Source organism: Sphaerodactylus townsendi, linkage group LG11 (assembly GCF_021028975.2).
Source record: "Sphaerodactylus townsendi isolate TG3544 linkage group LG11, MPM_Stown_v2.3, whole genome shotgun sequence".
NCBI classification, from domain to species: Eukaryota; Metazoa; Chordata; class Lepidosauria; order Squamata; family Sphaerodactylidae; genus Sphaerodactylus; species Sphaerodactylus townsendi.
In genome coordinates this window covers 33,845,684-33,857,602 of record NC_059435.1, presented here as the reverse complement: position 1 = coordinate 33,857,602, position 11,919 = coordinate 33,845,684, and the positions used below count along the sequence as shown (strand labels likewise).

Genomic DNA, 11,919 nt, shown 5'->3' with positions numbered 1-11,919 from the left:
AAACTTAATCATGTGGATGAGGCAGATGGCAATGTGTTATGCTCTGCCCTTACAATGTGAATGTTTCCTTTTTTGCCCAACAATCTTTGTTTCTGCCTGAAGTGATCTGCACATTTTATTATGAGATTAAACTGTGCATTACTAATGTATTGCCTGGAATTTTAGGTGGTATTTGTACTGCAGAAACAACGTTTGTGTATATATTTTCTGCACTATCTCCTTCACATATCCAAAAACTCACAAGCAACCAGTAAGTTAAGCATATTAAAAACAACATTCACTTGTATCTGGAAATATTTTATCAAATTGGTTATGATTCTCTATAAGGGATATGCCAGAGAACCATACATATATTCAATATTCATTGCAGCTGATATTTCTAAACAGATAGCTAAAAAGAAAATAAAGTCTTAGTAGCAATAAATCAAGAGACTATACATTCATATTGTCCAGACACATATTTATATTTTTCCAAAGTGCATCAAGTGCTACAAACACAGTTGCATTTAGCTATTCATTCCCTTCCATAGCTGTGTGTGTACTCATATACTTTTGCATACATATGTACGCATCAGAAGTTTCTTATACAATTACAAACCATTTATCTATTTATAGAATATATACATGCTCTAAATTTCAATTCTGACATTTAACAATTATTCCTGGATGCTGTGCAAGTTGCAAATACTGTCTAACACCCTATCCCTGCAGTGGAAAGCAAAGGGCCTCATATATGTAGATAGCTTGTTCTTCAAATGAGTTCCTAACTATTTTTAATTCTGATATAGCAAAGGCATTGCTTCCCTTTGGAATCTTCCAATTTTCTTCTTTATAAAAGATAAACACTCTTAATATAAAAGATAAAATATCTGATATAAGCAAATCTAAAAACCGTAAAATATATTTCCAGCAATCCTGAGTATTTAACAATCCATTGCACATTATACAAAATAGTAAGAGTTCCTTTGGGATTGCTAAGTTGTAATGCTTAATGTCCGAATCAGGAAGAATTTTGCACACACAGTATCCTGCCAGACAAAAAAATGTACTGGGAAGAGCTCCTGCTGAAGTTGCAAACTGCAGTTGCACTGCTTGGAGGACTGGGATTGGTAGCCTACCCCACATATCTAAATGATCCCGCCTCCTCATGCTTTGAACAAAGTACATCCCTTTGGCAATGAGATAATGAAAACCTGAAGTCAAGTCAGTTAAGACCTCATTCGAAAATATGTCACTCTGGTCAGAATATCAGATGCTCATCTTCTGGCTGGATAATTCCTTGTCCCGCATGGATAATATTGATACCTAAAAAAAGTTAAGAGTGTTTTACAGAATGAGAAATTCTGTAGCATTTACAGGCATTTGAGAAAGGCTGAATCTATGTGCTAACAAACAGATGTACAATGGAGATGTTAGCAGAACCAGGGGGTGGGGGGGTGGGGAGGACTGGTGAAAAGAATACAAACCCTGGTCCTATAAGCCTTGGGTTGTTTTTGCATTCAAAAGTGACAAGTGAAACGCCAACCTGAATTCTGAAAACTGACCACCAATGCAACCTGGACTTCTTAGTATAACTACCACTAACATTACTAAGAAAGGTTGGTGACTAATACCTCTAGAAGCCAAATTGATGTTCTTTTGGTTGTCAGCCTTGACAATTTCTCGTTAAAAACAATAAGCATCATCAAACTCTATGGGAAATTCAAGGAAGGTGGTACTCACAAGATGCTGTGTCCCTTATTGAAAAGTGAGTTGTTAGCTCTCTACTTTATATAAATCTGATGGGGGCAAATTTTGATTTTAGTATGAAATGGCAGTTTGGATGCCTGAGGATCTGTTCTTTGTGTTTTCTTTTCGTCACTTGAGTAGAATCTCATTTAAACCAGTTGAACAGGAGACATCCAACCTCTCCTGTAAATGTAGCCCAGTCACTTTAAGGAAAGACTGAAACAATGGCAAGCAAGATGGAGAGAATAAGTAGAACAGTGGCAGATATCAGCACAGCCACTGAATGATATATAGGTTGTTGGATTTATTTGTTTGTTTTGCAAAAACTGAATGCTTTCTTTGAACTATTTCTAAATTTCATACCCACACCTACTCTCCTCCTTATGCCAGGCCTCATCACAGTTCTGCTTGTTGTATTACATTCAAAACCAAGTATTAGCTACACTAGATCTTAGGCCTGGCTTATTTTTCCCCCCATCATTTGTTTTTTCACAAGGGCTTCTATAACTAATCCATGTCTGTCAACATAAATAGGATGGAGGTGCCTTTCATTTCAAAATTGCTTCTGCTGGAGGAAGAGATATTATCAATGGAAACTGCTACAAAGGATGTGCTGTTCTTCTGTTAGAATGAAGCGGCTGTGACCATCAAACTATTGGCAAAAATATGCGACACCACTTTTATCCAACATAAGCCTACATAGCATAAAACCATGCATTAAATTATAACAGTAATAGAAAGTCAGAGTTACAAAGTAGTATACAAAGTTGCGCTTATCTAGCATACCATATTTTATCTTTTTGTACTGAAGCCCAGTTTTACCTGTTTGAGGTGAAATTGTAATACCCGCATTCTTCTAGAACCTCTTCAACCACAGTCTAGAAAATGTAAGAATGCTGAATTTCAGTAGATGTTAATAGAGAGAAGCAGAAAATTAACAAAATTGGTGAACATAATATTAACATCTGACCTGCATTTGTTCATATGTTATTCCTTCATCCACATCAAAAGTGCTAGGAAGACCTACAAGTAAATTATATAAGGATAATTTATATTAGAATAATGCTGGATAACTAGACATTCCTATTTCATAAACAGAATAATTGTAGACCATTTTTTAAATTTAAAAAGTGTGGGGAAAAACTACTGGGTGAGCTTGGCCCAGTGAAACGCTCTCAGCCTCTGCGCCTCACAGGGTTGTAGTGAGGATGAAATGGAGGCAAGGAGACTAACACAAACTGCTTTGGACCCTCACTGAGAAAAAGGTAAGGGGACAAATGAAGGAAATACAATGTCCTTAGTCCTTAGTCAGGACAAGGAGTTTTCTGACTTGCCTCCCAACCCGTTCCAGTAGACAGTGAAAGATGGCTTTCAAATACAATATAACATTACTCTGCTTAAAGAATGTACTTGTAACAAAGCGTAAACTATAGTACCATTCTGCAATATATGAACCTAACTCCTATTAACATAGCCTATCTTAGCTGGCTGAAAAGCAGCAACTATCATGGCAAACTACTGCTATTTCAAATGAAGGCTGGACAAAGTGACATCACAACTTGCCACAACCATATTGTGTGCCCACTGGAGAAAAGAAGACCACTGTGTGCCCTAAGCGGAAGGTGGAAGAGAAGTCCGGGCCAGGGTTCCCATGCCAGCTCTCAGAAAAGACTAACAAGGAGAATTTTACTGATTGATTTTCACTTTGTAAACCATCCTGAGCTCACTGGTACACAAATGCAGTACATTAATTGAGATTATATAAATGCAGTAAGTAAATAAGAACATCTTCTCTATTAAGACTGTAGTTTGAATGACATAGTATCAAAGTCCACAAAACGTATGGTTCTTTCAAAACCAGTTCTGTTAGGATGATTTATACACCAGCTTAAATGGGGTCATAAAAAATAATTAACTTCCTGCTTGCTAGTCTTTCTCCTCCTCTGATTATTCTGAATGCTGTTGTTAAAGTAACATCTCAGCTTTTTGAGATGACTGTGTCATCCTTCTTGTTAAGATTTTATACTCATAAGAGCCTACTCAGTATTTCTGTATAAATGCTCCTGCCTATATCTCATCTCTCATTCCCCTCACAAGTGTAGCTACTCTCAGTTTCTTGGCTTTTCTTACCCAATCCTGTTTTTTGCTCTGCTGATATATCTTGGTAACCTTCTTTCTCTACAAAGTGACCTTAATGTGAAATCATTCTCACTAGACTCTAGGATGTATAAAACAAAGTGCATACAATCCTGAACAGTGCCCACCTTTTTGTCCTACCAATCTAGCACAGGATAAAAACCAAACAAATAAAACCCACCTATTTATAACTACCATTATGGGAACAGGGCAAACTTGGTTCAACCATGGTCAGAATACACAAATTCCATCTCACCAGGTCATCACATGGGATAAGTTTAAGGAGCAACTTTATGATTCTATCCCATATGCATTAATGGACTTGAACACTGCTGACTCGGGACTGTATATATTGTCACTGTTAAATATTTACTTATTTACCACATTGCAATGACTGTTTGTAATGGTAATTTGGCTTAATTAGACCTTGCAGATGTCAATAGCAGAAGCCAATGGAAAAAGTTGAAAGCTATGGTTTTTGCTGAACTTACCTGACCTGTCTTCCGGGACAAATGTGTTTCCACCTGAGGAGTGAAGCAGTAAGTGACAATCTGCTGTGAAAAAGTTAGGCTCAATCAGCTCTGGAGAACCTTGAAGTAGCTGCAAAAGTCAAACATGAATATAAACTTCATTCCTTTACCCTGTCAATATGATTATAGATAGCTACTGATCTAAACAACTCTCAAAACTCTTCAGAATCTAGTTAAATCAAAGACTGATAATTTGTTCAGGATGAAGAACCACAGTTGATTTCAAGCCTGCTCCAGAAGACCCAAACCAATTATGTGCTGTCCTTATGACAAAAATTTGCATGTTTTGCAAGAACAACCAGCAGCTCTCAAATGGTACACGGGGGTCCTCAAAGGATGGAGATCACAAGGTGTGCACGTATATGGCATGCAAACCACCATGGAAAGAGAGACCCCTGAAGAAAGATGAGCCTTCCTTCTACCAGTTTCCAACACACAATTGTATTGAATGTCCCCTAACAGAACATCTTCATCAATTTATATTGCATTTGTGTCTGTGAGGGGGTGAGACTGCTCTTTGACTTGCTGAATCAATCCAATTTGATTTGGGAATCGCTGCCTTTTTTTTAAACAACATCTTGGGTAGAGTTTTAGGAAGGATAAGAAACTTCCTGCTATATTCCTTTTCTAATGCCAGTATTGGATGAATGCAGCATTTCACACATCCTTGTAGTCTGGACGTTGCACACACACAACTGGATACAGGATTCTGACAGGCAAAACAGATTACGGGTGTTCAGTTGGGTCCCATAAAGAAGAACAGGAGAAAAGAACTCAAAAAGTCTGAGAACTGGTAGGTGCAAAACTGGTGGCATACCCTTTGTATTGATTCCACAGTCCTTTTAATTCTGGAATTATAATCCTAATTAAATAGGAAGAAATTTTCCTCTAAACCAGATTTGGCAGTGATCCTGGAGGTTTTTTGCCTTCCTGTGGGCATTGAGCAGGGGTCATTTGGGGGAGTGGATGTAGCTGTTCCTACATTGTGTGAAAGGCTGGGCTAGATCAGTGGTGGCAAACCTTTGGCACTCCAGATGTTATGGACTACAATTCCCATCAGCCCCTTCCATCATGGCCAATTGGCCATGCTGGAAAGGGCTGATGGGAATTGTAGTCCATAACATCTGGAGTGCCAAAGGTTTGCCACCACGGGGCAAGATGATCCTTGAGATTCCTTTCAGATCTTTTTCTATAGATGGGCCACTCATGGCTAACAAGACAATTTCCAGTTGGATTTTCAAGGGTGGTTACAGGCCGGCTTAGAGGAAAAATTCTTCCTGACCCCTGAGTGGCAATTAGCATTATCATGGGCTTGTAAGAAAGGGCCACGAGAGTCGAACACTGATCCAGCCTTCCTGCTCTCCCTTTTGTAATTTGCCTAAGTTTACAGAATCAGCACTGCTTTCAGGTGGCCATCTAGCGTTTCCTCAAAAACATCTAAAGATGGACAAATCACCACCTCCATTGAGGGACCACTTTAACTGTCAGGAAGTTCTTCGAAATATTTAATTTCAAGCCATTGGTTCTGGTTTGATCTTCTGGGCTAAAAGAAAACAACTCCGCTCCATCCTCTAGATGACAACCCTTCAAATACTTGCAGATGGCTACCATCCTAACTAATTCCCTCTTCAGTTAGGCTGACTGGAACAAGAAGTGATTCTATTTGTATTTTTAAGTTTTATATGCTTTCATCAAAAATATGCTTGCATCTTAATGCAGTTTAAAAACATGTAAGGAATATTTACCAAGAAACTAAATAAAATATTAACAAAGTAAATAAAATATTAACAAAGTAAATGACATATTAACTAAATATTAACTACATAAACTATTAACAAATAACGAATATTTAACTTTTGAGAAATCACGTCTTGGAAATATAAAAATGCTCTAAAGGAAAAATGAATTAAAATTGAAGCAGGAAAATCTGTAAGACATACCTGGATGGGAGGGAGGCACTTAACAGAGGTGGAATTCTCTTTTCATCTATAAAACTCTGCCTGCATGTTTTGTGCTAAAAATAAAATAAAACTTTGATCTAGGGCTAACCTGTCCTCCTTTGTTTGAAAAAATAAAGTTTAGTGCTGTGATTTTCACAAGAGCTTATGTGTGTTAATCACTTCTCATGAGTGAAATGCAGAGGTGGGACCCAACCAGATCTCACCACTTCTCTAGAAGTGGTTACTAATTTTTTCTGAGTGCCAAGAAGGGGTTACTAAAGCAACCTCCCTGCCCAATAGGGATTGGAGGTGCGTGTGTGCAGCGGCGCAACTGTTTGAATCCCACCACCATCGGAACTTGTTATTAAAATTTTTGGATCCCATCACTGGTGAAATGCTATTTGGTCTGAATGTTTGTTTGACAAGCATTAAAAGCCATGGCCCTATGATAACAAGGGAGAAAAAACTCCTCTCAAAAATGTATCTCAAATGCAGCCAAGCGAAGTCCAAATGGTTAGTTTCAGGGCCTATATGCAGGCCTGATTTTCATTACAGCTGAATGCTTAGCAGGACCTATTGACATTTGTGCAATTTCAGCCATTTTGATCCCTCCAGGGTGCTCAATCCTTTTGAAGTTGTCTAGAAAAGTGACAATGGTCAGAGCAGATGAAATACGGGAGAAATTTCTGATCTTCAAAATGACAGGCACTGGCTGGCAAAGCATTGGCTGGTCTCAGCCAGGTGAACAGATCTCAGCAAATTTAAATTGGGAGATTTTCATAATATTGTACTGACAACCACAATCTACAGTCTTGAGCTTAAAGTGAGTATTGTAATTTTTTTAGTCAGAGTTAAAAGGTCACAACTGAGATGCTTTGAGTGGGTTTCAGTGTTTTTGTGGGAGCAGGGGAAGAGAGGGCTATTTAACCCAAGCAGGAAAGGAAAATGATTGAGGGGCACCTGTTCTATATTATGGATCATATTCCTCTGAGAAACCTCTGTCCCTTCCTGTTAGGCCTCGGCCTGCATACTACAATTTCCAGGTTGTTTGTTCCCATTAAATTTTAAACCAGATCCCTCAAAACGAGAACAGAATGAGTGATTAAAACAATGGTTGGCATTCTAGTGTCCAGTCCAGGAGCAGCAGTGGCGTAGGAGGTTAAGAGCTCATGTATCTAATCTGGGGGAACCGGGTTTGATTCTCCGCTCTACCGCCTGAGCTGTGGAGGTTTATCTGGGGAATTCAGATTAGCCTGGGCACTCCCACACATACCAGCTGGGTGACCTTGGGCTAGTCACAGCTTTTCAGAGCTCTCTCAGCCCCACCTACCTAACAGGGTGTTTGTTGTGAGGGGGGAAGGGCAAGGAGATTGTAAGCCCCTTTGAGTCTCCTACAGGAGAGAAAGGGGGGATATAAATCTAAAAATCTTCTTCTTCTTCTTCTCAGTGGGATGGATACTGATTAAAATGAGCAGTGATTTGTGATGATTCTTCCCTCCCATGACATCCCTCCAACCAGTGGTGGGATTCAGCAGGTTCGCACCACTTCAGCAGAACTCGTTGTTAAAATGGTGCTTGTAAACAACCAGGTGTTAAATTATTTGAATCCCACCACTACCTCCAACTCCCCCTTCAAGCTGCCTGTTGGTGTCCCCTATGCCCCGGAAGCAGCACTTCTGGGGGTGTTTCTGGTTGTAACAGAAAGAGATAGGAGGATGTCATGCTACTGTGCACAGACACAGTTCCAAACACTGTTCCAAACACAGAAGCTTTAGACAGAGCATAACCCAGTGTTTCATACATCAACAAATAGCTAAGCCATTTCCTCCCTTTGTAAGGGCAGAAAAAGTTACTTTCTTGATTACTTCTGTGCCAACACCCTTCATTGGAACAGAGTACACATTTTAGATAAGAAACTATCACACCTCAAATGGCCTTTCATCCTCTCCTATCAGATGCTACATTTAACACACACACACACACACACACACACACACACACACACACACACACACACACACACACACTGACACACACACACACACACAAATTCCAGCAAATTTTCCAAATAAGTTCATGTAAAAATACTGGTAGGTTAATACACTGTTTTGGAACAGTTGTTTGACTGTATCCAAAGTACCATTTTTAGGCAGATGAGATCTTTCAAGAGGCTGGAAAGCAATGATATGAAGGGCTATGGCAAGATTATCTAGCATCAAAATGCATTTACATTCTTGTCAGTTGAAGAAAGGTGTTCATGTTTAGAAGTCAAAGCTCTCCACCTTTCAAATCCTGACTAGATTTCCTTTCTCATCACCCTTTACATTCTTCCTTGTTCATCTGCAAGGTCATCTGTTGTTACCCACAATAGTCAGAGATTTGCTTCCGTGAATGTTAAATGCATTTTTATTTCAAGAACAATCAGATAAGCATTAATTTTCTTCTAAAATGATTTACAGTATAAACCCTGACAATGGAGAAGATGGTTCAGGAACATGGAACATCTTACTTGATCCGTAAAAGTACTGCCCCAGATCTCCTGTAAACATATGGCCCTCATTTCAGGTAACAAAATCATGATCTCCCAAAAACAACCATTAGAATACCGCACCTTTTTAATTTCAGACTTCAAGTTACATGGATTGCTCTGTTGGCTGAAGAGGGACTTCTTGAATCTCTCAATGACTCTTCTTTTCAAGTTGCAATGCAAAGTTGGTGGAAGCTATTTGAGAGTGAAGAAACAATTATCACAGCTCAGTCTCTACTCTTTATACAGGAAAAAAGGTGTTACAGAGAAACCTTGAGTGCTTTAACTGCTGCTAGCTAGGAAAGAAGACAACAAATAGGATGAAATAGTTTACTTTTAGGGAAAGCCCATTCTTCGTTTTACTCAAACTATTTCTATATGATCATTTCTATTATTATTAGGCAGAAAACAATTGTTACTCTCCCTCCTCCTTGGGGAGGGGCAGTGGCTCATTGCAAGACTATTCGCTTAGCATGTAGACAGTCCCAGGTTCAGTACTCCACTTCTCCAGTTAAAAATGACCAGGTAGTAGATAAGGTGTAAGATCTCTGCCTGAGACCCTGGAGAGCAGCTGTCAGCCTGACTCGACAATACTGATCTCGATGAACCAGCAGCTTTGTGTGTTCATTTGCACTCTTACAATGAACACTTGTACTGAAGTTGGAGAACTAAGGAAGACGTATAGTGGGCTGCCCAGCATTATCTAGTGAGGTCACACTTAAAGGGAAAAATTCAAAAGCAGTGTGATGCAGCGATTAGAGTATAAGACTAGGAGCTGGAAGACCCACATTCAAATCCCTACTCTGTCATAGAAGCTCGCTGGGTGACCTTGGGCCAGTCAGACAGTTAGCCTAACCTACCTCACATGGTTTTTGCGAGAATAAAATTGGTAAAAGAAGAACAACATAAACTGCTTTTGGCTCCTGTGGCAACATATTACCTCTAGATCTAAAATCTTAGAAAAATTTCACACCCTTCAAGCTTCTTTTCTATACTTCCATACTTGCACGGTCTCAGGGTGCCACCCAGCATTCAATTGGCCTATCATGAGGAGATGATAGGCTCAAAGTGCCATATACAAGGCTTGATGAAAACAACTCAGAAACAGATTTCAGTTGTCTGCATAGCTTGGGTGTGTGTGTGTGTGTGTATGAGAAAGTTTAGCAGTTACAAAGTAGTTTCCTTGTTTAATTCAGACATATGGCATGGAAGAGAAAGGCCTTTAAACTTCTCTCAGTTTTTGACAGGAACTTTACCCAAGCCCTACCTATCTTTCAAATACATTAAGTCCCTAATGGACTCCCTGCCTAATAAACAGACCTCTTAATCCATCTTCTCACCAACATCCAACTCTCAATCCTTTTCAGTTTGTCAACGGTGAAATAGCATTCCAATACACCCTCTGAAAGTGATTAGTTGAGACTTTTGGAAGGGGTAACTTGAAACTGTTTCTCACTGTTCCCCTCTGAGGAGAAAATAGAGGTACCCTCCCCCAGTACTCCATTTTTTTTTTAAAAAAAGGGGGTTGTCTTAGGCTGTTTCTGCATGGGCCACAAAAAACCCCAGTAAAATGATGGTAAAGACAGTGTCATGGGCAGGGAGTCACTGCAGAAATGACACTGCAGCAATGCAGCAACGCTCCAGTGGCCCCACAATGGTGTATTCAAAAATCGCTCAATGATGAAGTCTTTTTAACAACGGTGCTCTGCAGCCAGCGTTGTGCAAAGCGCCTGCTAGGAATTGGTGCCGCAGAGCCCGCCCCGCACAATGGCAGCCCACACTGGCCAATCCTGGCGCTGAACACCCGTGACATCTACCCTGGGGAAAAAAGAATGCCATTTGCAAAGCGCAGCGGTGCGAAGTGCTGCGGTTCAGCCGATGCACTACCTGTCCACGGAGCACCTGCCCATGCAAACGCTCCGTTGCTGCAGCGTTGCCAATAATACTGATGGCACAACACTGTAATTGGCTGTGGAGAAACAGCCTTAAATTTGCATACCAGTTATGGTTATGTCCCAATTTTTTTAAAAAAAATCTTCTTATGTAGAACATTTTAGAGGTTGGTAGATAATATTCAGGGCTGTCTTCCTTTTGTTTACTTGTGATCTTCTTATGTGTTACTCTACAAAGATACCTTTTTATATGCATTCCTTCTCTATTATAAGAGCAGTCACTTCCATATGCTGCCCCTTATACCTAGAATCTCCCATTTGGATGGTGCCGCCTTTGCTTCTTTAAGATCTCTGCTCTGTAAAGCCTTGGTCTTCGCCCTTTAGCCTCCCCACAACACACATTCATGGAACAGCATTGCCCCTGAAACCTCAGCAGCCAAGCCTCCTCCACTGCCTATTGGGAGCTCCTTGGGATGAGGCACTATCTTTTTTTTGCATGCGCTCTTATGTTACCTTATAAAGAATCACGTACAGCGAGAGTGTTATACCAAGAATTTAAGAAGCTGCAGGCTTATTTAATAAACGATTAAAAATTACTGCAGATTTTAAAGAGCTTAATTAGGCAAGACAGACAGAACCCTTGAAGAACAGACTTTATGTATTCCAAAAATACTTCTGCTTCAGCAAAGAAGTAGGGAACCAGAATAAAAACCAAACTCTTCAACATTAAGTTGTTTTTTGCTTTTAGCTATTTTTAAGTGACTCATCTGGGTTTTTTTTTAACAAGCATTCATAAGGTCAACAGCCTTGGGTATTAAGTCTTTTTAGGCAGGACATTATGTTGATTGATATACATGGATTTATATCAGTTTTGGTACTGTTTCCGGATAAACGCTCTTTGAGCACATTTTCCACCATGATTGGATGGGCAAGGAGCTAGAAACAATCCTATTTCCTGGCAACATATATCCCTATCATATAGTTGGCCGGAAAAATACAACACTCACACGGATAATGTAAAAACATGCTTTTACATGTACACATAAAGTATTTTAGGGATAAACTGAACAACCCAACGAATGTGTCAAGCAACCTTAACAGAGCAACCCTAGGAACAGTTGCACCCTTCTAACTCTTTTGAAGTCTTAGGCTAAGAGGAAGGCTTA

At 39.7% G+C, this 11,919-nt stretch overlaps 1 protein-coding gene across 5 annotated transcripts in view; it reads right to left on the bottom strand.

Annotated features, from left to right (window-relative positions):
• Positions 1 to 443: 443 nt before the first annotated feature.
• The window catches only part of NEK10 (NIMA related kinase 10), a 100,548-nt gene continuing 89,072 nt past the window's right edge, over positions 444 to 11,919 (bottom strand). For all 5 annotated transcript variants that reach the window (XM_048511656.1, XM_048511651.1, XM_048511653.1 and 2 more), the window contains 5 exons: positions 8,946 to 9,056; positions 4,356 to 4,464; positions 2,699 to 2,751; positions 2,551 to 2,606; positions 444 to 1,305 (listed from right to left, as the gene is read on the bottom strand). In XM_048511656.1, the coding sequence (XP_048367613.1) occupies positions 1,257 to 1,305; positions 2,551 to 2,606; positions 2,699 to 2,751; positions 4,356 to 4,464; positions 8,946 to 9,056 (378 nt within the window). In that variant the 3' untranslated portion in view covers positions 444 to 1,256. The remainder of the gene's footprint in view (positions 1,306 to 2,550; positions 2,607 to 2,698; positions 2,752 to 4,355; positions 4,465 to 8,945; positions 9,057 to 11,919) is intronic.